This window comes from Dipodomys merriami, unplaced genomic scaffold, assembly GCF_024711535.1.
Source record: "Dipodomys merriami isolate MVZ:Mamm:240054 unplaced genomic scaffold, mDipMer1.0.p SCAF_24, whole genome shotgun sequence".
NCBI lineage: Eukaryota > Metazoa > Chordata > Mammalia > Rodentia > Heteromyidae > Dipodomys > Dipodomys merriami.
The window spans coordinates 8,074,697-8,102,367 of record NW_027203826.1 but is presented as its reverse complement, the minus strand read 5'-3'; the positions used below and the strand labels follow the sequence as shown (position 1 = coordinate 8,102,367).

At 36.6% G+C, this 27,671-nt stretch overlaps 1 protein-coding gene across 4 annotated transcripts in view; it reads right to left on the bottom strand.

The window, feature by feature from the left end:
* The window catches only part of Pla2g4a (phospholipase A2 group IVA), a 176,432-nt gene that overhangs the window by 12,053 nt on the left and 136,708 nt on the right, over positions 1 to 27,671 (bottom strand). For all 4 annotated transcript variants that reach the window (XM_070034248.1, XM_070034247.1, XM_070034249.1 and 1 more), the window contains 6 exons: positions 22,057 to 22,194; positions 21,876 to 21,968; positions 18,056 to 18,127; positions 15,798 to 16,043; positions 8,379 to 8,563; positions 802 to 997 (listed from right to left, as the gene is read on the bottom strand). In XM_070034248.1, the coding sequence (XP_069890349.1) occupies positions 802 to 997; positions 8,379 to 8,563; positions 15,798 to 16,043; positions 18,056 to 18,127; positions 21,876 to 21,968; positions 22,057 to 22,194 (930 nt within the window). The remainder of the gene's footprint in view (positions 1 to 801; positions 998 to 8,378; positions 8,564 to 15,797; positions 16,044 to 18,055; positions 18,128 to 21,875; positions 21,969 to 22,056; positions 22,195 to 27,671) is intronic.

The window sequence follows — 27,671 nt, the reverse complement described above, 5'->3', positions numbered from 1 at the left end:
CAAAAGAAAATTCCTTAAGCTTCAAGGGCTCCACTGTTTGAAAACTAAAACCCCCCAGTTAATTCTTCCTCTCCAGAGTTAGGATATGTTTCCCATAATAACTTCTAACCCTTGTTGATCCTTTCCTATCCAAAGAAGTCTAGAAAGACCTTCTACTTCAGCATATACCCTTTACCCATCTTTCCTGGTTTTGAGGAAAGAGGGTTGTTCACATAATGGAAAACTACAGTCCGGGGTTGTAAAATAATACAGGTTTTAGAGACCTAAGCACTCTGCCTGTCACGCTCTGGGATAATAAAGGGTTTGCAGACTCCTCTGGAGATGGGGGGAAAAATGACTGCATTTTGAACTTGATTTCCATATTCTATGAAATCTAACATCGCAACCTGAAATCATTAGGTGTAGGGTACTCCTAGATTACATTAATTGTGCTACCAGTTAAAAATTCTCACGTGGTTTTTTTTTGAATGCTTTGTTCTGTAAAAAGCACTGTCTCATAGACCAATTGTAAAACCATTTAACATCCCCTGTGAAACGTGCACCAATGAATCAAATCAAACCCAATCCCAAATTCTAGGATCTTTGCTGAGGTAGTCCTTGGCCTTTAGGTTTCTGGATTTTAAGGTACTCTGGGATCTTGAGACAAAAATAAGGAAAGTATTCTGGGTCTCAAGATAGCAACTATTGATCAAGGTAGAGGAACCTGTCCATGTTGTAACAGCAGGTAGAGTGGTACTCTTCTGACACTGCCTGGTATTTGTCAAGTTGCTATTCTGTGAGATGGAATCTATTCGAGCATACCTGGAGCCTTGTACTTTCTGAAGTTGATGTTGGCTAGCACAAAGTGGATGATAGTTGGACAGTCCGTTTCCACATCAGGATTCTTGGGTTTAAAGACATAACACTCCTTCAGTCCTTCCCGATCGAACACATATGGATCTATCTTTGGGAAAGGAAGCTTGTTCATCTTAGCCCATTTCTCTGCAAGGAGAAGTTCCTATGAGAAAGAAGAAGATACATTTGGGAACTTTTGTCTTCATCTGTGTTAGTTAGTCCAACTGTTGTTCAGTATGAATTAGATGTTAATATTTGGTAGCTGTGTGCTCTTTGAGGGTCTCAACAATACCTTCAAGAAGCTCACAAATCTGAAAAAGAAATCACTCTACAAACTCAGCCAGATGCCAGTGGCTCATACCTGTAAGCTTAGCTACTCAGGAGGCTGAGATCTGAGGCTGTTTGAAGCCAGCCTGGGCAAGAAAGTCCATGAGACCCTTATCTCCAGTTAACTACCCGAAAACCAGAAGTGGCACTGTGGCTCAAGTGGTAGAGAGCTCACCTTGAGCTGAAGGGTTCAGGGACAGTACCCAGGCCCAGAGTTCAAGTCCCATGAATGACAAAAAATAAATTAAAAAAAATTACAAACTCAATATTGTCATGCCAATTAGGAGCAAAAGACTAGCTCTACAACAGGCATTTGAAAAATTGTTGAGAAACCAAATTCGTCTCTGGGAGTCTATGAATTTTCCTCTCAATACCATTTACAAAGAAATAAAATCCTAAGCAAGCAAAGAATTCTACAGCAATGAAAATGTTTGCCTCATACACTATTACACTGAGATCAGCTTTGTGGAGCAGATAATCCCATGTGTGTACACATCATTTCTCCACTTAAAATCAAGGAAATTGTCCTTTTTAACCCTTCCCTTCTTTCTCTCTGCTCTTTGTGTTAAACATGTCCAGCAGTGCTGAAAATTCTTCCTTCCTGGTTATTCAACAGCAGAGCAGAGCGAAATCATCCAGTGAAGCAATTGCGTGCCAGCAGGGAAAAGAGAGAGCCTTCTAGTGTTTATAAACATGACTCAGACTGCAACTGACCCAACCATGTGCATGTGTGGAGAAAGAAGAAAGGAGACTGTGTGAGGTAAAAGTCCACTATTTTTAGATGGCTAATTCAACAGTGGAATCAGGAAGAGGTAGAAACTTTCCCTTTCCTCTCTGATCCTGACGTGGAAAAGATTAAAAATTGGTGACTACGAAGGCAGTGATTACAAGAGGGAAAACCCATCTTCTTCCTGGTGTCTCCTTGCCTCTGTAAAGACTGAGCAATAATGACACACACTATGAGTCAGGCTGCTAATGTGAAAAAAAACAAAGTTTTAGGAAGATGTAGTAAGTAAAGACTTTTGTTTCCCAAATGACAGCCATGGAACAGGACTGTGCTCTGTTCTAACCATGCATTTTAGTGTTAATTGATAACTCCCTGCACTTGCCACTTCCCGAAGTTGATGTAGGGAAAGCTCACAGAGTACTACTAAAGCAATGTTTTAGAGAGAAAAACTGGACAGTGTTGTTCAATGGGATAATTTGGAAAATGTCTAGGCTCATTTTTGAATACTAATATGAGGCTGAAAAACCTTAAAGTAGAAAGGAAAAAAAGCCAGTTAAAGAACAGAAGATGATCCAAACTGTAATGTAAAAGGCATATACTTGCCAGTTCACTTACGTATAAAATAATTTGCCTATGTAAGTATGCATATATATGTAAATATATCATACGAAGAGCTCATGTTCATACCTATGTTCATATGACCAAATAAGATAATGCTTATCAAAATGAACCCCAAGAAATGAAACAAGAGGTTTTGAATTGTACTATTTGTGGGTTTTTTTCTTTTCTTTTCCCTTTCCTTTTTTTCTTTAGTTTATTCCCTTTTATCTCTATATAAGATTTCTGTAAACTTTGTGTTGTATATAAGTTAATCTGATTTTGGGAGGGGAACGTAAAGCACCGAAACAGTGGGGCAAAGGGTGAACCAATCCAGCAGTGATATTCACTAGACATTATGTTGGAAATGAACTATAAAACTTGGGGAGGAAGGGAGGTGGGAGGGGAAACACTGGGAGAAAATGAGGAATGACTCTGCTCAAAAGGAAATGTACTTATTACCTGTCTCATATAACTTTGACCCCTGTGTATGTCACCTTTACAATAAAATTTTTAAGTAAAAAATAAAAAGGAAAGAAAAAAAAGAATATGGATATATTTTAGTACATATAATTTATTTGTGTGTGTTTTTACATTTTTAAACTTTATTATAAAGATGCTATACAGAGGGGTGACAGTTATATGAGTAAGATAATGAGCACATTTCTTGTTGAACATTGTTACCCACTCCTTTTTTTCCCACTATCCCTTCCCTCCCACATCCCCCCCCCCAAAGTAGTAAAGCTCATTTCCAACACAGTGTCTTGTGAGTATTGCTGTTGTAATAGGTCATCCTTTGTCCTTGTTTCAGCATTTTGTTATTCCCCTACCCTTCACAAAATTAGATAAATGTATATTCAAGATGTAGAGTACCAGAATCCCATAGGCATTTTTCTATATATTAAAAATCCTTTAGGGATCATCAGGAAAGTAAATTATTTAATTAATCATTTATTAATTAATTTATATATTTGTCATGCTAGGGATCAAACTCAAGAGTTTAAACATGTTAGGGAAACCAAAAAACTGTATCCTCAACCTTCATATTTTTTTTATTTTTATAATGAAAGTCACTTAAATCTTATATAGACCATGATTACCTTCTCATAATAGGTCCCTAAAATTGGTATGATTTGAGAGGACAAAAGACAAATTTTCTTTTCACTTTTGCTTTATATTATTAAATTGTTCCCTAGAGAATTTGTTCCAGTGTATAGAATCATGCCCATTCTATTACACTCTGAGGTTTCTAGATGCTCTTTATATTTTGAAAGAATTTTATGCTTCTATCAGGAAGAATGGCATTGCCCCTTTTGTAAGGAAATAGAAAGACTTGGGAAAAAACATCATATTAAATGAAGTAAGCCAGACCCAAAGAAACATAGGCTCCAGGTTTCCCTTATTTGTAATAATTAGTATATGTCTAGGATAGTCCTGGAAGAAAATCATAATAACTATGTACATATGACCATACAAAATGATGCTAATTGAAATGAACTCTAAGACATGGAAACAACAGGTTTCTTTGTTTTTTGCTTTTCCTTTCTTGGTTGTTGACCTTGTTGTCACCAATGTACTGTATCTAGTTCTTTCTTTTCATTTTATTTTTATTTTTCCATTGGTTTGTGTGTGTTTGTGTAAAATGCTAAATTAACATTTTAGCTAGAAGAAATGATATTTTTGTCTCTGCAAATCTACATTATATTCTGGCAATTGGATGACAAATTTGTTCATTATTTAAAACTTTTTTTATGATTTGAGAGGATACTTATGTAATAATTGGCATCCACCACATAACCCAGAATAAAGTCAACTCGTGTTCCTTAATTATATTGGTAAATAACCCTTTGCATCAGTAGGGTTACATTACTCAGGCCTGGCTGCTTATTTAGGCATGGACTTCTAGAAGGCCATCATTAAGGCCACCACATCCACATTAGCCATTAAGGACCAATGCGAACACAAAACAACAGGCTTATTAACTCACCTGAACAGAAAGGAAGAAAGAAGTTAATGATATAATCATTAAAAAAACTTAAAGCATCTAATATCATATAACAGCTAGGCCTGTCTGTAGAGTCCTATAATTCCCGTACCCAGAAGGCAAGAGAGGGAGATTGTGAATTTGAGGCCAGCCTTGAGCTTCATAGTGAAACCCTATTTCAAGAAACAAAAGAAAACAAACCCAATACAAGCTAAAACAAGCAGAACTGTCACTTTGAACTCACTTATTAGTATGGTCATTCCCTTTCCAATAAAAGGCAAGCTGGTATTCATAGTACAATATGCATACAGTTTTTTTCTACAGCTAATGTTGTATAGAATTTACATAATTCTTTGCAGTTATTGTCAGTTCTTCTTCATTAAGAAATTGGTAACATTCACAGAAAGGTTCCTGGAGAAGTAAAGGTTGGGTCTACCTACTCATCAGAAGATATCTAATCCTCAGTGGCATACAGGTTTGTGGGCTGGATGGTAGCCCCCTAAAACATAAGGCCATGTCCTAAGCATTCAGCTCCTGTAAATACAGTCATATTGAAGAAAAGGGTTCCTTGCCAATAGAATTAAGTTTTAGAAATGATGGACAGATGTGGTGACGCTGGCCTGCCATTTGAACTACTGGAAAGGCAGAAAGGAATGCAATTCAAAAACAGCCAAGGCAAAAAGGTAAGCAGAACCCCATCTCAACAAACACCTATACATGATGGTGTATGTCTATAATTACAGCTATGTGGCAGATATAAAACTGAAGATTGCAATCCAGGCAAGCCTGGGCAAAAAATGTGAGACACTATTCCAAAAGCAACTAAAAAAAAAAAAAAAAAGCTTAAGATTTGGCTCAAGGGGCTGGGAAGGTGGCTCAGTGGTAGAGCGCGTGCCTTGCAGGCATGAGGCCCTGGGTTTGGTTCCTCAGCACCACATAAGCAAAAAGAAAAAAGCCGGAAGTGGTGCTGTGGCTCAAGTGGTAGAGTGCTAGCCTTGAGCTGAAGAGCTGAGGGACAGTGCCCAGGCCCAGAGTTCAAGCCCCACGACCAGACCCCCCCCCAAAAAAAAAGATTTGGCTTAAGTAGTTGAGTGCCTGTCTAGCAAGTACAAGCCCTAAGGTCAAACTCCAGTGCTACCATATTAAATGAAAATACTACTACTACTACCAATAATAATAATAATGGCATGGAAAATGCTTGTAATTCAGTTGTAAGGAGAGGAAAACTATAAAACCTCATAACTATGGTGTTCTCTCCCCCCACCCCCATCTCTCTCTCTCACATACACACATACATACACACACCTCTACACCTATTCACACACCTGAGAGAAATGAGAAAATACCCTCAAAATATTGACAACTGTTGCCTGGACACTCAATGTTAGTCCCAAGTTTTTACAAGTATATATTTTTCTTCATCACAAGTGAGTCAGCATTTTAAAATTACTGTAGAGTATTATGCATCTCTTTCTGTGGTACAAGGCAGTATTCTCAAAACCTCATACAGTGCTAACCCACAGCCATGGCAGAGCTCTGATGCATGTGTGAAATGATGGCGTTGACATTGTATAGTGCCCCCAGTGGAGTGGATCACACACCACCAACTTCTACCTCACCCTGTCACATCCCTCCCCATCGCCCCACTCAAACCATCATATTCTGCTCCTCCTGCTCAGTTCCCCACACAGTGCAGTACTTGCCAAATGCACTATGCTGGATTTACATAAATCCCTCTTCGTCTTAATCCTTCTCCCTCCATTCCCCAGCCCATCCTGCTCCATACTATCAGCTTAAGCACCCACAAACTGCAGTTTCACAATGTCATGTCTGTTGGAAACCTTATATTCATTCTTCTACTTGCTAGCATGCAAGCTGAAATCTCCTGTAAACTCTCCTACTGAGCCTTTAGGATTTGCTTTTGCAAACAAGATGATGTCTGTCCCTTAGATTTGTTCATTGCCGTGTCTGATGGCTTTTCATGTGAGTTCACTAATTTCCTGCTCGGTGCAACCACGAAGCAATTGATCTGCACATCCCCCTTGTGTAACTACCCAACCATGCACAAGGTCTTCACCTTGGTCCTTGGTGTTTTTCTGAACACTAACAGCCTCCACAAAGATCAAAGATAAATACAATCTGAGAACAGGAGACTTTACATGAATTTCAGAGATGCTAAGAGAACTACTGTTTGGCACTGTGTATCCATAGTACAATTAAATGGAAAGTGGATGTGCTGTAGGGCACCTGGGTGATGACTGACTCTTCCTGCTGGGAGATCATAGACTATATCATTTGATCTTTAACAATTTCCTTTTCTTAATCCAGGATTATACCCAGCTTGTTTGTTGAACTGAGAGTCTCACTAATTTTTCCCAGTCTTGGATATCAAGCCTCCTAATCTCTTCTCCCCAACGATCTGGGATTACAGGCATATATCACTGCACCTGACCAGATGACTACTTTCTTTCTTTTCTCTCTGTGCGATGAATTTTTCTTCACCGGTGTCATTTTCCCTTTGCCTCTTGCCATAATATGGACATTTCTATACTACTTTCAACTGCTATTTTTTTATCTTCTCTCTCTCCTCACCCCTTTAACATTTTCATAAGTGTGATTCTAACACAAGTGTGATTCAGAGGTGTGATCACCTCTGAATCTTACCACAGATAGTATCTTGTTCATTAGTGATTGCTAGTCATCAGTGTTTACAAAAGATTTCTTCTTCCCAGCATCTACTAATAGCCAGGATCTATCTGTCTCTTAAAGAGTGCACTCATTAAACTTTCACTCATCCTTGAAATTCCTCCAGTATGCCTGCTTTTCCATCCTCATTGAAACAACCCAGTCTTGTTCACTCAAGACTTTCTTATTATATTCATTCAGTTTTAATTACTTCACACATTGCATTTTCTCCCTTCTATGTGATATTATTCATCAAGTTACCATTCTATGCCCCCACATTTTCCTTCTGATTTTGTCTTTTCTATGCATGGTTTTAATTATCTTTACCCCTTAACTCCTACATCCTAGCTTAACATCCCTTTGAAACTTCAGATCCATTCTGTCACTCTTGTCCTGCTCCTAACTCTGAACTTTTTGTGATAATTTTACCCCTTTAAGTGCTTTATTAGACAGTAGTATGATACATCTCATAAAAATGTAGAAAATAGCTAAATATTGATTGGTAGGCATGTCTACATCACTCAAGGCTGAAAGAGGAAGATTTTGCATTGGAAGTCATACTTGGCTATATAATGAGACTCTGTCTTAAAAAGTAATGTAGAAGCTGGGCACCAGTGGCTCATGCATGTAATCCTAGCTACTCAGGAGGCAGATATCTGAAAATTGTGGTTCAAAGCCAGCCTAGGCAGGAAAGTCTGTGAGACTCTTATCTCCAATAAACCACCAGAAAACAGGAAGTGGTGCTGTACCTCGTGGTAGAGCACTTGCCTTGAGCTGAAGAGCTGAGAGACAGTTCTCAGGCCCAGAGTTCAATCCCCATGACCACAAAAAAAAGAAGAAGAAAGAAAGAAAGAAAGAAAGAAAGAAAGAAAGAAAGAAAGAAAGAAAGAAAGAAAGAAAGAAAGAAAGAAAGAAAGAAAAAAAGAAAGAAAGAAAGAAAGAAAGAAAGAAAGAAAGAAAGAAAGGAAGGAAGGAAGGAAGGAAGGAAGGAAGGAAGGAAGGAAGGAAGGAAGGAAGGAAGGAAGGGAAAGAAAGAAAGAAAGAAAGAAAGAAAGAAAGAAAGAAAGAAAGAAAGAAAGAAAGAAAGAAAGAAAGGGAAGAAAGAAAAGAAAGAAAAGAAAAGTAGAAATTATGTTAAAAGAAAAGAAATTGAGCTCAAGAGAAATAAGTGGTATGCAGGCAAGAGAATATGTTAGAGAGAGGAAGGCTATCTAGTCTCCTTACCTTGAATGGAGGGCTAGTGTCACTTGGCCTTGCAGAAAAGTCAAAGGAGATGATGAGGTCCACCCCCCGCTGGGGCCGCAGGATCAGGGGATAGGGCAGGTTAAATGTGAGCCCACTGTCTACCACATGAATTTTTTTGCTTTTGACATCCAGTGGCTCGTATATTTGCTCGAATTCATCAGGATCTTAGGAAAGCAAAAAGAAAGGTAAGAAAACAATGATTAATGATCATTTGATTGTATTTAAGATATGAAAATGTTTACTATAAATTAAGAAATAATTCCATATGGTTAGGCCTCTGGCTTTGAAAACATAGCTAGAAATATGTGTTAGTCAAAAAATTTTAAATCATAGATTTTTTATCTGGAATATCAGAACCAAGTGATTTTTCATATAATGATGCTGAGAAGACTAAAGGGATCTATATGGGAGGAACTTAGCTCAGGATCTGGTATTGACTGAGCCAGGACCTCTTTAAGTGTATTACCTCTCATATACAATCTTTACTGGTTTAAAAACATTTCAACAGGCACTATCATGTTGAATTCATATAGCAGACAGACGTGAAAGAGAATATTTATACATGGATAGTGAAGCAAACTACAAGTGAGTTCTGTTGGGCATCAATAGCTCATGCCTGTTATTCTAGTTAATCAAGAAGCTGAGATCTGAGAATCCTGGTTTAAAGTTATCCTTAGCAGACAAATCCATGTGGCTCTTATCTCCAATTAACCAGCAAATAGCTGGGGGTGGAGGTAGAATGGAAAAGCCAAAAGCCAAACAACCACACAGGGAATTCAAGCCCAGCACACACACACACACACACACACACACACACACACACACACACACACACACACACACACACACACACGAGTGACTTCTTAGGCAGCATAATGCAGGAGAGGTGTAGTTTGAACAGATCCCATTCTGTCTCTCTGTAAGTTAGTACACATTCTGTAAGGTGACAGCACAAGGAAACAGCCCAGATAACACATTCAGCTGCACTTTCTACTCCTATTGAGCAGAATTCCAGGTATTGAGGAAGTCCAACACAACTCCACTCTTGTAGCTATTATGTTTGGAGCACAAAGCCTGGGAGTTGGTAAACAAATGTTGTGGCAATGGAAAAAGTCAAAGACGGCAAGGGTCTAGGGAAAAACTTCTTTTGGATGCTCAGGGGAGCCCTCACTTAGATGTAAACCTTGAGCTGAAACTAGAAAAATGATACAGAAGTAGTCAATTAGATATGTGGAACATGGTGGGGAGGGAATGCTGTAGAAGAAGGAAATCCTGGTACAAAGGCCCTAAGGTGGAATAACAATTGGTAAGGTGGAGCAAAGAGGAGGATAGATGGAGATGACAAGGGCATTGGAAAACAGCAAGAGATTATTAATGTTATGAAGAAATGATAGTGACAACATGCCACTCTCCATATTTACATATGGAACTCCAAGCTCTCATCTTGAGGAGATAATTTAACCACAATTGAATTGATTGGGATTGGCTTGAATGAAATGTCAGGGACCTGGTTCGCTAGCTCTTTGTCTACACACTTTTCTCTGTTAAGGAAGAAGGTTGGCCCCGCTTCAGAGTCTGTTACTGCAGAGCTGAGAAAAGGAGCTCATAGAAGACACTTGTTATAATTTCTGGGTGAACCTTTAAATCCTATTTGGCAAGCATTTTCACAAGAGATACAAAAAAACTGGAAGGTCAGAGAGATCCATGTTTATAGACTCATTTATGAATGTAGTTAATACTCAGCTCATGGAATTGTGAGCATTAACTTAGCAAAAGCATATTAAAAGTTTCCAGGAAATGACTAATATGCAATAGTAATCCAATGTCAGTATTCTCCACATGTGTCGAAGTGAAAAAAGAGTAGTACTTTTCTCACAGTCAATTTTTACTTACATGTTAAAGAGAAAAGATTACAATAGAATGCTAATTTTAAGCTGTCTGTGCAACTAAATTTATAATCTTTACTATTAATAAAACCTGAAATTAAAACACCAATAAAGCAATTAGTTACAAAATTTGTTCAATGTAAATTGAAACGGGTCATTTAAATTCAAATTGGGTATGATTACTAAGTTATAAATATTTCTCTAAATTTCTACAGTGAACAGCTTTTTGTGCATTGTGTCATACATCAAAATTTCTCATCTCTAAAACACTGATGAAAAATAAATCTTTGTTATAACTCAATTTAAACAATTATCTCTCTGAGATTTGAAGTTTTACTTGTTTATTTTTCACTTATTTAGTGTTACTCCATTTTGAACCCAGGGCCTTATATTCTACCACTTGAACTATATCTCAAGATTCTCTGAGATTTTTAGCTGAAAACTTATATGCAAACTTTTTGACGAGAAAAAATTATATTCTTTGAATTATATCAGTTTTAAACATTTCACAAAAAATCGGGAAGCCATTATTTAACTACTCTCATTCCTAAGCAACTTCCTTTATATTGAGTATTACGTCTTAGAAATTTTACTTACAAATTTTATCAACTTTGAAACACGTTTTATTTATTTATTTTTATTTTTATTTTTTGGCAGTGACAAGGATTGAACTCACAGCCTTACACAAGCTTTGCTTGCTTGCTCACTTGGTACTCTACTACTTGATCCAACTTCTAGTACATATAATGCTTTGATGGGCAAGCTGAGGTCCAAAGAAGTAAAAGGAGTTATGGAAAACTGTGTAGTTTCACATCAACATAGTGAGAACCAAGGTTCCAAAACTAAAGTGTCAATGAATTTATGTTATTGTGAGGAATACCTTCCCATAAGTTAAAACATTCAAAATTTCCAAACTGTGAATGAGTAATGTTTTCTGACAGGTGCAGTAACTAAATTCTGTCTTATATTCACATAACATTTTTTCTACAGCATTTCAACAGTGGATATCTGGATATCTGTTTTATAAATACATCACACAGACTTGGTCTACAACTCACAAATATTTGGATGTGTGTGTTTTGATTTCTGGTCTATATGAACTCATGTCTTGATCTCCTATTCCAGATAGTATCTTTCCCAGTAAGTATTCTAAACACAGAGATAAACAGGAAAGAGGCAATGTAAGTCATGAAAAGCCTTTCCAAAATTAGTTCTCCAGGCACTGAACTATCTTGTAGTCAACTAATGAGGGAAATTATCATCCTACAATTTATCTTGTTTCCAGGAGATACTGGGCTAGGTACAAAAGAGTGCTTTTGCCCCCCTCATTTTAGGTTGAGAGATTATTTTAAGATGCCCAGATTTTTAATTTTATATAAACAGAATTGCCATTCAGAAAAGCAAATTATAAGATTTTTCCCCCACTACAACATCTCAATTAGATGAAAATATATACCTATTTTTGGTGTGGGAATGTATAAAAAATAAAAGAAATAATGTTTTACAGAAGGTACTTTAGCTGAATAATAAATAGGATTTTTAATTAAAAGTTGAACAGAAATTATCAGTTTGAGGTAAATCTCTTAATATTCATGTTTTATAAAATTATTCTAAAACTTGAAGACAGAGGGAAATAAACAGGATCTAATTTATGAGTCTTAGTCTGAAAAAGCCAATTCAGTCTAAAGTGAAGCTTGGATGAATTTGTCACTGACTGATCTGATTTAAGCTATTTTTACTGACATCATGGCCACTATTTCTTAAAATTAAACACATAAAATAAGTAAAAGGCAGCTGTAATGAGATACCCGCTGAGAAACAGAAGTAAAGATTTCTCTGAAGTTGGTTAACTTGAAATATATGCAGGCTAGAACATTTCAAAATAACTAAAAAGTAAATATTTATTGTAAATAATGCTATATTGGTGATGTTTGATCATTCCTCATGTTATTGTATAAAAATGGAAAAAGAGACTGCACAAGGGACTGATATTCTCCAGCTCGTCAGAAATCTAGTAATACATCAGCCTGTGTGCTTAGTTTGCAGCTATAGCTGAAGGCTGTTATGTCAGAGATTCAGGGTTTCAGTCTCCTCCCGCCACCCCTCTGTCTCTCTCCCCATACTTGCGCTTGAACTCTGAGTCTTATATTCTTTGTTGGCTTTTCACTCAAGGCTAGAACACTACCACTTAAGCCATACCCCTGCTTTTGGATTTTTGCTGGTTAATTGCAGACAGGAGTCTCACGGACTTTTCTATCCAGGATGGCTTCTCTCTGTGATCTTCAGATCTCAGTCTTCTAAGTAGCTAGGATTATGAGCCATCAGCACTAGACACCCCTCTATTATTTTTAAGCAATATATATGGATCCTTTCCATGAACCCTAACTTCAAGCAAGGACCATGAACTGATTGGAATCTTTACACAGGCAAAGATTGATTATAAATGTCTTATTGATTAGGAAATCCCCAAGACAAAGCTCATGATACGTGTGTGTATGAATATTGTGTAAGTACAAGAGGGAAGGAAGAAAATAAAGAAGATAAAAATGCAGAACAACCTGAAAATAGAAAGATGCAGAGGTCTGCATGCTAAGATTTCAAAGTTTAATTAATTAAAATAAAAGATGAGGCTGGGTATGGTGGCTCACTTTTATAATCTTAGCTACTTAGGAGATGCTGATTGAGCGGACTGATGCTCAAGACCAGCCCAAGACCCCATTTCCCTCAATAAAAGCCAGGGCATGGTGGCATGTGCCTTTCAAACAGGCATAAATGCATGACTCAATCTGAAAAAATGCCTACAGCAAAAACATCTTAAAGTATGGCTGAAGTATTGGAGTGAACCTAGCAAGTACAATGTTCTGAGTTCATAACCCAGTACTGCTCCCTCCAAATAAAATATGCCCAACTAAATCTGTATTTCAAACAAGTAACAAATAATTGCTTTGTCTAAGCATTTCCTCAATGTTCCAAGGATTAGGAATGCATTATTGGCATGCATGTTATTTTTTAAATTTAATTTAATTTTATTGTGTAGGTGATGTACAGAAGGGTTACAATTACATAAGTAAGGTACGGACTACATTTCTTGTCCAGCAGTGTTACCTACTTCCTGACTCTGCTCCCTGCAGGTTGTAAAGTTCATTTCCTACATAGTGTCCTGTGAGTGTCACTGCTGCACTGATTCACCTTTTCTCCTTTGTCTTACCATTTTGTTATTTCCCCTCCTTCCCCCAAATCAGATATGCATATATACAAGATATAAGGTACCAAAATAAAAAAAAATAGTGACAACTGGAGATGAACCAAAGGATAAAAAACTAAAGAGAAGAAATAACTTCACACAGTACGTTAGAAGCAATACCACCACTACCAACAACAACAAAAAACCCTCGTATCCATATCTTGGAGTTCATTTAAATTAGCATCATTTTTTGCATGTTATTTAAAATTAAAATTGAACTGGAAATTCTGTATTTTGCTTGGCAAGCTTAATACTCTCTAATCCACATAAAATGTTAGAAAACTTCCAGGAAGATGATAAAAATGTGGAGTACCAGACACATGTTTTATAAACCACAGAAAAGTTATGCTGGCAAAGTAAAATGAGATGGAATCAAGTTTACACAAAGAAAACTTCCATTCTTACAACAAGACAATGAGTAATGGAACCACAGGGGATGTATATATCACAAGAAAAAGTCTCAGGAACAAGGCCAACAGACAACCATCCCAAGCCCAGGTCTGCTGAGTAATTTTGGACAATGATGATAGAATCATTTTCTTTGTTCTTCCTTCTCTAAGGAACAAAATAACTGAGGATTTCTTTGGATCTAAATACTCAATTAAAATAGTTTCAGAAGCCCATCAAACATTAATTAGAAAGCTCTAGTTTTCAGAAGAAATAAATTTCATTAGAATTGAAATGTCATAATAATGTGACAGAAAATAATGTTGCTGATTACAGCATCAAGTGCATTTCCAGCTGGCATGAATGTAAATATACATATTCACTATTCATTTATAGACCATTTCCCCAATACTAGAATTTGAGCTTAGCATTATGCGCTTGGTTTAGCTTGCTTGTTTGGCTATCCCTCTATTGTTTGAGACATGCCTCTAGCCAAGCTTTTTGCTGGTCAATTACAGATGGAGTCTCATCTGCCTGAGCTGGCTTTGACCCATGATTCTCCAAATTCCAGCCTCCTGAATACCTAGATTACATGTGTGAGCCACCAAAAAGTATATGCAGTAGAGATATATAACTGGACACTCTAGCCTTGAGTTAAATAGCAGAAACTCAATGTAAAATGTGAATTTTGGACTCTTCTTCAAACAAGAGGAATCTCTTTCTCAATTCCCTATAAAGGTATAGGATAACTAGATATAGACCTACAAGAGCAATAACACAATTGAAAACCATATCCTAATTCTTTTTTTGTACATTTTATTGTTAAAATACTGTACAGAGGGGTTAACGTTACATGAGCAAGGTAATGAGTACATTTCCTATTGAGCATTGTGCCCTCCTCCTTTGTTTCATAGGTATGACACAGGGCATAGAAAGATTTATTTTCTAATTTTACATTTAAAATTTCACACCGTCTTATCGATGTCCATAGGTCAGAAAAGATTCAGCAATGCCATTTGGACAACAAGGAAAAGATTACATAACAACAGAGCAAAAATAAAATGTTAAGATTATCACCAGAAAGATAAATTACATACCATCAGTCACTAAAGCCAGTTTAATTTGTAATCTATAGCACACATGGGAATGAAGATGTACTTGGGGATTTGGCTAGGTAACAAACATAAAAAAAAAAAAACAACTAGATTCTTACTGGAGAGCCTTAAAAAGTTCCCTCAGCCTTCTGGGAACTGGAGAGACAGATTCACTATCTAAGTGGCACAGAAGGGCTCCTTCAACTCCATCTCCTGTGCTCTGGCCCACAGCAGGGCATCAGCCTAAGAACAAAGTTCAACAGATGCCCTCAAGCTATGGCGCAGGGCAGTGTTGGCCTCTGCCAAAGAGGAACGCCCACACCCTGGGAAGGAGGAAATGAGGCAGGCTGCTGCTGCTGTGTATAGCCAAGCACCGCTGTGGAGGCGGTGGTGGGGACGATTTTGTTTATGGAGTCATTCTTGGAAGCTCAGCCTAGAGCATGCTCCTCTAATCCTTGGAACAACTTTGCAAGTACTTAATACTCTACTTTAAATCCCTGAAGTTATTAACAGAGGGGTTCCTATTCTCCTGAAGTGAACTCTGACCCAATTAAAACAAAAAGATTCTAAATTCCCCGTGCCACTTTCAGTACCTATCTGGCTGCATTGTTTTCTTGACCAATGGAGCAACCAGACACCAGAAAGTAAAAGCTCCTCACAAATCAATGCATACCCATGCCACTGAGCATACATGAACAAACATCACCAGTCATTAAAAGGGTATTTTCCAGAGAAAGAATGAAAAGGGCCTGAGTTAGGAGGCAGGGGGGATGTTTTGCATGCTCACCTGCTACAGCTGCATCCAGCTCGTCATCATCATCGAAGGATTCCTGTGTGGTGAAATCTCTCAGCGGAGACAGTGGGTAAGATGTATTCAGGTTCAAGCCCAGCATGAAGTTGTGCACCTTCCCAGCACGCCCTTCCCGGGTGTTGAATAAAGCCGAATCACTCACCAAGGCCATCAACATACGATGGACCCAGCTAGCTTGGTTATCATTTTGATATTCCTTTTCAGCATCTTCATTTTCAGTACCTAAGGAAAAAAGAAAAGAGCACACACACCAAAAAATGCATTTTCTTTGGTCAATTGAAAGTCATAGTTGATAATCAAGCTCTAGGTCTTTAACATATGGTTATAATGCGCTTGTTTCCTTTTATATACAAGCAAGGTAAAGGTTGTATTTCTGACCGTTTCAATAGTCTATTGCTAGACATTCAGGTAACTTCCATTTTCTCTTTTCTCCTCAACCCTAGGTTCATTTTCTTTTTCCCTTTCTTCAGACAAATTCTCTCTCTCTCTCTCTCTGTCTCTCTGTCTCTCTCTCTCTCTCTCTCTCTGATACACACACACACAAACACAAGCATACACACACACATAAAAGCCATAGTAGATAATCTTAGCCTCTATGTTTCCTAAGTTTTCTCAACAGTCCTTATCCTGTTAGTAAATATCCAAGATTATGCAAGAAGCAGCTAAAGAACTCAATACACAATTATTGCCCAATAAATACCCTATGAATTTGTCCTATGACCCATCATTTCATCCCTGATTATAAAGTTTGGGGCTTTATAAGCCCTGTAATTTAAACAAATGCTGTAAGATGTTTAAAATTCAATCATGGGCCAAACACAATAATTTTAAATAACTTGTCCCAGGCACACATCACTAAGCCTGGGAAGTTATACAAGTCATCAGAGAAATACAAATCTATAAAATGGAAAACTACAACTCATATATCACAAGGGCTAAAATCTAAAACACTGACAACACCAAAAGTTGACAAGGATGCAAAGGTAAAGAAGCTCTTAGTTGTTGATGGTAAAAATGCAAAATGACACAGCCGCACCAGGAGAAAACAAAGAAGGTCCTTATGAAATTATGCTCTTGTCTTATTATCTAGCAATTGTAGTTGGTATTTACCCATCGTTATAAGAACTTGAACATGTGTTTATTTGAAACCTGAAAGCAGTCAACATAGCTTCAATGGATGAACTATAATGTATTCAGACAATATTACCGAACAGTTAGAATGAATGAGTTATTAAGCCATGTGATGTTCATACCACAAAATGAAAGGAAGTAATGTGAAAAGATTGCACGCTGTAGGAATCCAAATATGGTCCATTCTGGATAAGATAAAATAATGAAGACACCAAAATGATTGGTACCACCAGAAGTCAGAAGAGGAGAGACTAAGAAATAGAAGACAGCTGACTTACAAAGAAAAGACACCAATGTATGTGATAGATACATGTACATGGGAGTTACTTGTCATTACACATTCACTAGATACCATAGAGGGTACAATAGCAGCTGTGAATTATGGACTTCCAGTGATAATGGCATTCCAATACATTTTCACAATGTCATTAGCTGTTCCACTCTAATCAGAAGTGTTTTCAGTAGAGAAGGCTGATCGTGGATGCAAAAGGCAGAAGATAGATAGAAATTCTCTATTTTTCTGTTCAATTTTACACTGAACCTAAAACGGCTCCAACAACTTTATTTAAAAGGAATATTGAGAGCTAATTTGTAAAAACCTCAAAAAGCATCCTAAATAATCCTCCTTTATTACAGCCAATTAGTTATGCTAAAGCAGCCATAGTCAGAGTTCTTGAACTTCTTAAAGAACCAGCGAATAGTCCAGCAGTGATTGTTGTAGTAATTTACTTACTAATGGAAAAATCATTATTATTTTCACTAAGTAGCCCTTAAATCAATAAATAATCTTCAAAATGTTGACCATATAGTATGTATTCCCTTTACACTGGCTAGCTTTGTTATGAAAGGAAATTCATGATCAAAGTGTTCCAACCATCTCAGATTTGTCCATTTGTTCAACAGAAAATTCTTTTGAGGTATTTAAAAGAAGGGCTTTTATCTGTCACTTTTTGTTGCAGGTATACTATGCAGCCCCCTTAAGAGAAAGCTGCAAATTTGTTACTAAAGTGCTTAAACTAACTCGGCCTCTTTAGTGAGAAAAATCAGACAGATGATGCACATCTTTTCTTTATCAGTCCCTGTCATGTGTCTGTCTCTCTTACCTTTACGTTCTTGGGATTCATCATCACTATCCGAGCTATCATTACTCACAATATGTTTTGCTGTAATATTCTCTGTGGAAACAAAACAAAAACAAATGAAGCTTCTCAGAGATTAAAGTTCACAATTCAATTTATTCTAAAGTAACAATCTGAAGCTAGTCACTATGTCTCACATCTATAATCCTAGCTACTTGCAAGGCTAAAATTGGGAAGGTTGAGGTTCCAAGGCTACCCTGTGAAAACTGTCTCTAATACTGACCAAAAATCGTCTGTTGGAATGAATCAATGTATGCTTCCCTTCAGAACTTACTAAAAGGCCATACAGAAAAATGGAAAGAGCAACCACAGATCCTTAATACACAGAGAGCAGAAACATATACCAAAATAACTAGTTGTCTTTTTTTCAAGTAAAAGATACCTAAATCAGGGAACAGTCTGATTATGTTCATAAAAACTATTTGGACAAAAATCAAACTTACTATAAAGTAATTAATTTATTGATTGATTGATTTGGAGGTACTGGGGATCGAACCTCAGGGCCTTATACTTGTAAAGTAGAAGCTCTACCACTTAGGTCATGCCTGCAGCCCCCTTTTGGCATTGATTATATTTAAGGTATATATTTGTGTTTCCTCATGTCATTAACTAGTCATTGTGCTTCCCTTATAGCTGAGATAATAGGCACACATCACCACATCCAGCCATTGATTGAGATGAGTTTCTTGAACTTTTATTCCTTGGCCTAGGCTCAAACCACCAGCCCTGGGTAGCTTCCCAAGCAGTGAGGATTACACACTTGAGCCACTGTAACTCAGCTTTTATTCTGGAGGCTTTAACTCAGAGAAATATAGATATGACATTTGGTTTCTCTATATCTATAGATACTACTTAGGCCTGTATAAGTAACATAGACATATGAGTATAGAATAGTAAAAAAAAAAAAAAAAAAAAAACACTTCAGGCCATAGCTTTTGGTTTTCACTGGCATGATTTGCTAGATTTTGTACAAAATTCAATAAAAATCAAATTCTTAGAAGCCAATAGTATTATTCACATCAGTTTTTGACCATTGTGTTGATGAGAGAGGACATTAAGAAATGATCATTTCCAGATGTCATATACATAGGATGTGTTTCTAAGTGTATTTTTCTTTTCTGAACCATTTCCTTTTATCACAATTTCTTTTGTTCTTTTGGCAGTGTTTGGACTCTGATTTAAGAAGATGGCATACTGAAATACTGTCTTTTTTTTTTTTTGGTCGGTCATGGGGCTTGAACTCTGGGCTTGGGCACTGTCCCTGTGTTTTTCAGCTCAAGGCAAGCACTCTACTGCTTGAGCCACAGCGCCACTTCCAGTTTTCTAGTGGTTTATTGGACATAAGAGTCTCAGGGACTTTCCTGCTTGGGCTGGCTTTGAACCTCGATCCTCATCAGCCTCCTGAATAGATTACAGGCGTGAGTCACCAGCGCCCAATTACTGTCTTTTTTTTTTAATCAGCAAGCTTTTATGATACAAACTGTTAAATAGTCTAAACTTTCATATTTTGTACATCTATAGTACATGTACATAAGGTATGTATATATGTATATAAAGTATATAAATAGTATATTATACATATTATATATTTTTCCATAGCATAAAATGCAGAACTCCCTGAATGAGTAAATAATTTCATGTAAAGTTACTTGATTGCATTTTATTTTACCTTAATGTATTCCTTCAGAAATGACAAACAAAACTACCCTTTCAGAGGTAAGCTTCAGTCAAGCCAAAGGATAACCTAGTCGCCAGACATCCTCAGGTCCTCTAAGTCACAGCTTTGGTGACATTTCTGGAAACCCTTACATAATCTGAAGTAACAGGCATCCAGCTGAGCAGATGGATCCTGAAGGCACAGTATTCCCTCTGGGTCTGACACAAAGGACAATGAAGCTGCCAGACCACCGGCCTCAAGGGGAACTTCTCAACAAAGAAGCGTCTCAAAATTATCGAGTATAAGCGTCTTCCTTTGCTTTGGCATTTGGCCACTGTCTCGCCCACCTTCTGATGTGTTATTCCAGTCCTATTCCCTTCCTGCCCCAGGAGAAAAATAATAATAAACTGGAATTATCTGGATTAGTCAACAGAGAAGGAGCTCAGCAGGCAAATCTGCTATGTGGTTGCTCATCTGTTCTAGTGCTTTCATTTTTGTTTTAATAGAAAATGGTTATATAATTTAGAGGACTAGGTGACTTCTACAAAATTACAGGTAAGAACAGGACAGTCATTTGAGACATAATGTTCATAAAGATAAACCAAGATCAAGTCAATTTTAAACATTTGGCCTTGTAGATTAACTAAACATTAAGAGAGAGCATGTGGTCCTGTATTAAAGGTGTCAGCTTTTCTCTACCTGCTTATGTTCAGAGGACAAAGGTAACTACAAGCACAAAGGTCATTTCTATTTGTTAATTTCATGTTTATTTTTAAAACATTTGGGAGCTAGGAATGTAGCTCAGTGCTAGAACAATTCTTAGCAAGGACAGGTGTTGGGTTTGATTCCCAGCACCTCAAGAAAACAAGACAAGCAGACACACAGCACCCCAAAAAAAATCCTAATGAAATCATAAGATCATCTTTTTATCATCTATTAAGAACTCTCCAAAAGTACAAGTGATACACCTAAAGAAAATATTGATAAATATGGAAATTTAAGCTGTGAATAAATGTCAATAAAATCAAACAACTAAAATCAATTCTTGTAAGAAGAGTTAAAACAATCACATTTACAGAATTTAATGAATTGTTCTTCTATATCTGCTCATACAAAGAATATCAACTGCTATTGCTTGTGATAGCCAGAGGCATTTTATTAAGCTTTGTATGTGAATGCATTCTTTAAATAAAATAATCACTGAAAAATTCATTGTTGTTATTATGTCAATGTCTCTGTTCTCAAATTGGAAGAGTCAGGAGTTTTCTGATGACCCATAGTGTTGTCCTGACCCCTACAGTCATGGCCCCAAACTCAGAGGTAGCTTTCCATGGCAGCTTCCTATTATTATTCCAAATAGCCAGAAACTATTAGCTTGGATGGCAAATCTTTGAATACGAAGAAACTTTGACAAGAGACTTTGGTAAGTCTCATAAGTATATGTTTTGCTTTACTAGCTTTAAATTAAACTTATTAATTCAAAAAACCTCATATGTTGGTGTATATTATGCAATAATGAATCACCACCATTGTTTCTTTGCCCATTTTTTGTATTTTCTAAATAATATTTTATTTGATGATGAGATGATGAATTTTACTTACAGTAATTTGTTACTTTCAGTTTATGAATGGCTATTTAAATGTTGTCTTCTTTTTTAATGTTAATCAATACTATAGAAGAGGCTGGTAACTCTAATGAAGTAGCATTTAAGGATACATAAACTATAAGATATTCATTTACCCTTAAATTCATACTATGTTCAAATGTTGAAAATAAAATTTTTAAAAGATGACTCTTATTTTATATATATATATATGCATATATATATATATGAATAAATACTCTTTAACAACAATACTATGTATAGACAGACAATGAGAGAAAAGAATGGAGGTGCCTTGGTACAAATTATTCTCATGAATCAATAATCTCTATGAATTCTACAACTCCATTATCAGACTAGTACTTCAGAAACAACTTGCAAGCAATGTTTAGGAAATACCTGAGTAGGTTTAAGCAAATTATTGCTTTAGAACAGTTAAAATCCTCAAGAATCTGGTATTGTGTACATAGGAGTATGTGTAAATTTTTCAATGATGGGCATCAGTGTAAGCATGTTTACCAACCTAATTCCTCCTCCATGGTGGAACCTTTATTTTGTGAACCAGAAACTCCCAAGACTCTGTTGAACAATATGGAAAAGGCACTTCCCCAGACACCTGAAAACAAAGCAGAAACAAAAATCTGAAAAATGCATCAAGATTTAAAATACTCAGAGAAACCAGCAGTAGATTTTCAGTCACTTACCCATTAAAAAATGTAAGGGGTTTTCTTCATATTTTTTCACAACTGTGCCCATAAAAAATTTGCTTCCAAATAAGTCAGGAGCCATAAAAGTACCATATTTAGCCATTCCAATCTCATATGGACTAAATTCAACCCAATCTGCAAGCAGTTTTAAAACAATATATTTCAGTAATAGGAAAATGCTATACAGAAGTATACAGTTCATACTGCCAAGATTAACTCATTCAATTAAATTAGTAAAATGTTAAGAAAATAAATATTATATATTTGTCTGTGGAGAAGTTTGTGGAGAAAAGCATGTAGTTGAACTGGATGAGATCTCTCTTAGGTCAGGCATGGTAATGCATGCCTGTAATCTCAGCTATTGGGATAAAGATAACCATCTGAGACTGGCTCAGGATAAAGGCACCATATTATTTGAAATATAACTAAGGAAAAAGATTGCTTGTCTAGAAAGTAAAAAGCCCTGAGTTCAAAGTCCAATGCTTCCAAAAAGAAAAAAAAAATATATCTAATCTATACAAAATAAAAATTATTCTCAATTTCAGAACTCAGACTTTTTTACTTTTTTTAATTGTAAAAATGCTGTACAGAGTAAAGGGTTACAGTTACGTGAGCAAGGCAGTACATTATAAAGTTCATCTTATTATAAAGTTATAAAGTTCATCTTATTATAAAAATGTAAAATTGAAAATATAACTCATATAAAACCTCATAAAGGATACAGAATAAATGAAACTCTGTGATAATGGAAGTGATCTTCAAGAATGGAAAATACATGTTTTCTAGCATATCTCACTTTTCCTCATCGCCATTTGCCTGGTAACTATCTGTGCTAATTCCTACAGCAACAATGGAGGGTTTTATACTAATGTCTTAGAGATCCATAGTGCTGGGGACAGTAAAGCCCACTGTTCACGAGTGGAGACACTGGAGTCACTCTGGAACCAGTCCCCATTCTGAAGCTCACTAACAGTACTACTCACTTGGATATGCTGCTTACCTTCTCTGTGCTAGCTCCCTAAGTATACAATGGGAATTAAAATAGTGGTGGTTTGGAGGACTGTTTTGATGATCCAATGAGATAAGAAATATAAGAAACAGAGGAGAATACATGACATATTTTAGTAGCTCAATCAGTACTACCTGCTACTGCTTTTCCTATACTCCCTTGACATAACTGTTCCTAACAGTGATCTGAATCTGAACATGTCCAGAAAGAATTCCTGGATTCTGACTCCCATTCACCATACTTGAAATTCCTCCAGGCTTCCCTCTTTTGGTTCTATTATTTATATTACTACCAACACTATAGGAGCACCCTTGATGGTTCCCTGCTTTCATAGCTCACCCAAAATATCAAGTTCCACCATTAACTATTAAGAACCTGTCACTTATCCATTTGGCTACCTGACCATACTAGTACACATTGCCATATCCTCTTTTCCCTGAGTCTCCAAAACAGCTGAATTTATTTTCCTTTTTAAAGCCAGAATGAAGTTCTGAAAACAGAGATCACGACACACCAATGGCAGGCAAAAGCCTTCCAAGAGATTCCTATTACACCAAAAATAAAAACATGGCTTAAAATGTACCATGATGATAATTGTTTCTACTCCAGGATTCCATTTCTCCTTGCAGTCACCTGTCATGTTCATATTCTGTCGTATTTATTCTACATAAGAAACACAGACCTTCTTACTGTTCCTTTAATAAGTCAAGGCAATTTTCACATCATGTCTTATTATCTCTTCTATTCCTTTCTTCAATTATCCATCTTAATCAATTATCCTACTTAATCTTTAGGTCTTAACTTCAAAGTGTCTTTGTTGAGAATCCTCTGTAAAATCCCATTATCATAACCCCCCCCCATTTTTGGAATATTTGTTATTTACAAACTAATAATGTGTCAAGAATTTCTTATCTAACAATTCAAAATTCAAACAATTCCTAAGTCCACAAGCTTTTGTCTCATTCACTTAGTGTTAAAACTTGATCTGGATTCATTTAGAAAGAAATCAGTGAAAGGGGGGAGGTTATTTATTAATTTATTTTTACTTTTGTTCTAGTACTGGAATTCATGTGGCATTTTTCCCTCATAGCTGGAGCTTTACCACTTGAGTCACATCTCCAGTCCTAGCTTTCTGATGGTTAATTAGTGATACGAGTATTGCAGATTTGTTTGCCTGTGTTACCTTTTAGCCTTGATTCTCATATCTCTGCCTCCTGAGTAGCTAGGACTACAGATATGACCCACCAATGCCTGGCTTACAGGCAGGGCTTCTGATAGTTTATTTACACCAGTCAATGGAAATATCAATGCATTGAATTGGATAAATATGACCAATTAAAGACATAATAATTCCATGATACACTAGTGTATTATGTAACATAGAAGTACCTCTTAAACTAAAATTTGAAATATTCTGAAATCCAAAATACCTGTCTTCAAAGTTTTAGAAATGGAATGTGGATCTCTTTGTATTGCTCAATGGTAGAAGAACCTCACTTTATGGACAGTGTTATGAAATCACAGTTGTGGTGAGTTAACATTGTTGTTCATTTCAAGTTCAAGCTCCTGGCACATATTCCCTGCATCTGAAAGTGGTCTGTTTTGTAATGATTTATGGGGAGGTAGTGAGACATGACTAGCAATGAATCAGAGGCTGTTAGGAAGATTCCTGCATCCATACACATAATTTCCCATCTCTACATTTTATAGCCCCATTTTGGGAACTCAAAGGGATACGGCCTCATCTCTCCTACTTTTCTGTTGATCCCTTCTTTGTCAATTGTAAATGCTCCCAAGCACTAGGATTTCCCCTATTCTCACAACTGAAGTGCTCAAAAAAAATCACATTATTCAGCCATTCCTTTTTTGCCATTGACTTAAACATTTCAGCATTAGCCTCACTCCTGCATCTACCTTCCCCTACAACATTTATTTATACTCACAGCTTCTTTCATCACCTCCCAGACCTGAAGCCTGAATCAAAACTCATACTTTTTTTTCCTAGTCCAGCCGCACTATTTTAGTAAAATACACTATCATGTTTTAAAGAAATCCATTTTTTTTCATCAAATCCATTGTAACACTGCTAGCCTTTAATGTCTGTCTCCTACTTTCTTTCCTTGTCATTATCTCCCTGGTCCCAGGACCTCATTACACAAACAAGGATATCCTCACTTCCAGTTATTTTCCTTTTCAATTGACCTAAAGGAGACACCAAAAGTACCTAAAAAACAATATACAGATAATTTAATTGTTCAATACCAAAGCACTGAATAATTCCCATTGAGTAAAAACATTTCTGCCTGGGAACAGAATCTCTTCATAATTTTGCAAACAAAAAGATTGTCCCCAAATATACACATGATTTTCACCAGGGTGTGTACAAATTTTGGGCTAGGTTTTTGGTAGGAATTCCACAAACAAATCTTTTCTGAGCACTGTTCACACTGCTTCCTCTCAAAGTTACTTTTTCCAAAGTTGACCTTCCACCTCTCCTTGACCCTTCCAACTTTAACCTCAGTCTGAGTTCAATCACCCTCCAAAGTGTTTCTTAAGACTTTGGCTGGTCTACATACGTTAGCAATAGTAATAGTCTAGATATATACTATTAATTTTTCTATAGTTTGTTTACATGTCTCAGGTGGGATTATCATTTTGTTGGGGGAAAATACTACATGTTTTACTCTTGTAGTTTCTATCAAAGAATTTTGCATAAAGAAAAAGAGGATGGTATATGTCCACAATCCCAGCACTCTGAGGCCAAGGAAGTTGGGTGAAGAGTTCAAGGCCAACCCAGACTGCAGAGACAGATCAAATCTCAAAAGAAAATCCAGGCACCAGTAGCACATGCCTATAATCCTAGCTACTAAGGAGGCTGAGATCTGAGGATGGCAGTTCAAAGCTAGCCCGGGAAGGACAGTCCTTGAGATTCTTATCTCTATTTGACCTACAGAAAACCAGAAGTGGTGCTGTGGCTCAAGTGGTAAAGTGCTCACCTTGAACTGAAAAGCTGAGAGACAGTGCCCAGGCCCAGAATTCAAGACCCACAACCGACAATAAATAAATAAATGAATAAATAAATACCATGGCATTGAGTCCATCTCCATAAATGTTCTATAAATGAAATTTATTCACCAGTAGATATTACTAAATGAATTTTAAAACTCTCAGCAATGTGATAGTGTGGAGGAGTCAAAAATACTTAAGTTTTTAGACACTAATGTTTATTTCTTGAAAATCTTCCAAAGGAAAAAGCATTTAAAACCATTCCAAGGGGAAAGAAAAACATTCCGTGGTGTTTATGCAAGAAAGTTCTTGATAAGACTTCTCTAAGCTAAATTATTTCTCTGACCTTTAAATATACAACTCAGCCAGGTACCAATGGCTCATACCTATAATCCTATCTACTCTGGTGGCTGAGATCTATGAATCATGGTTCAAGTTAGCTTGGGCAGGAAATTCTATAAGACTCTTACCTCCAATAAATTACACAAAAAAGTCAGAAGTGGCACTGTGGTTCAAGTTGTAGAATGATAGACTTGAGCAAAAGAAGCTCAGGGAGAGTACCCGGACCTAGAGTTCAAGCTCCAGGATTGCCAAAAAAATAAAAATTACAAAAGTGAAAAAATAAAACTACAAATTCAACTCAGAGATACAATTTCAACTTGTTTTGCTCTAAATAGCCATTTTTAAGCAACAAAGGGTAGATATCTTCCTTTACCCTCAGTAATTTAAATAAAGCTCCATGTACTCACTTAGGATTGCTTTTTTGGAAATAAGACTTGCATAGCTAATGGTAGACACAACTAACCCCCTATCACAGCAGCGACACATGAAGGCCATTAATGTGTACATCACTATAGCAACAGTATCATCTCAGGTGGGCAGACATTGAGACCAGACACAAATGCTCAAGTCCAAAGAGGATAAAAAAAAAAAAGTTACAATGGCCTTTTCATGCTCTAAACGAGTCCAGGTCATTAGCTTCCAAAATAATATTTATTCCTTATTTTACTCAAATTTTATCTTGAAAATGGTTACTGACTAAAAGTTCAGAATGAACAGGTCCACTGAAAATGTCCATTGTAATGATCATAAAAAGATGATGATGTTTCTAGGTCAGATAAATTTTGGTTTTATCTTATCTATGTCTCAGAGGTCTTCATAGCTTCATTAGATAAATCTCATAGTTAATACGCTTGTTAAATAATAGGAAAAATTAGAATCAGACAAACTCCAAGGCCTGCCTGAAGTAGGAAGACAAGCAATCCAAATCAGAATTGAGTTCTCTTTTGATTGGTATCATGATGCTTCTGGGGCAAAAGAGGATGTATTTGGTTATTCATCCAACTAGTTTTCACATGCTATTTTTCAGCCAATATCTTTCTAGACTCCACAAGAGAATAAATACAATGTGGTGGAAAAGCAATTTCAACATGTTATTCAGTTTTCTTATATAATAAAGTCTCAAGTCTCCATATGAACTCCACTATGGTATGGACCAAATACATTTGTTTATATTGAACTCCTCATGCCCACCTCCTTCCTACTCTCTAACTCACAACTTAACTTTCATATATAATGCTATTCATCGTTAAGATCT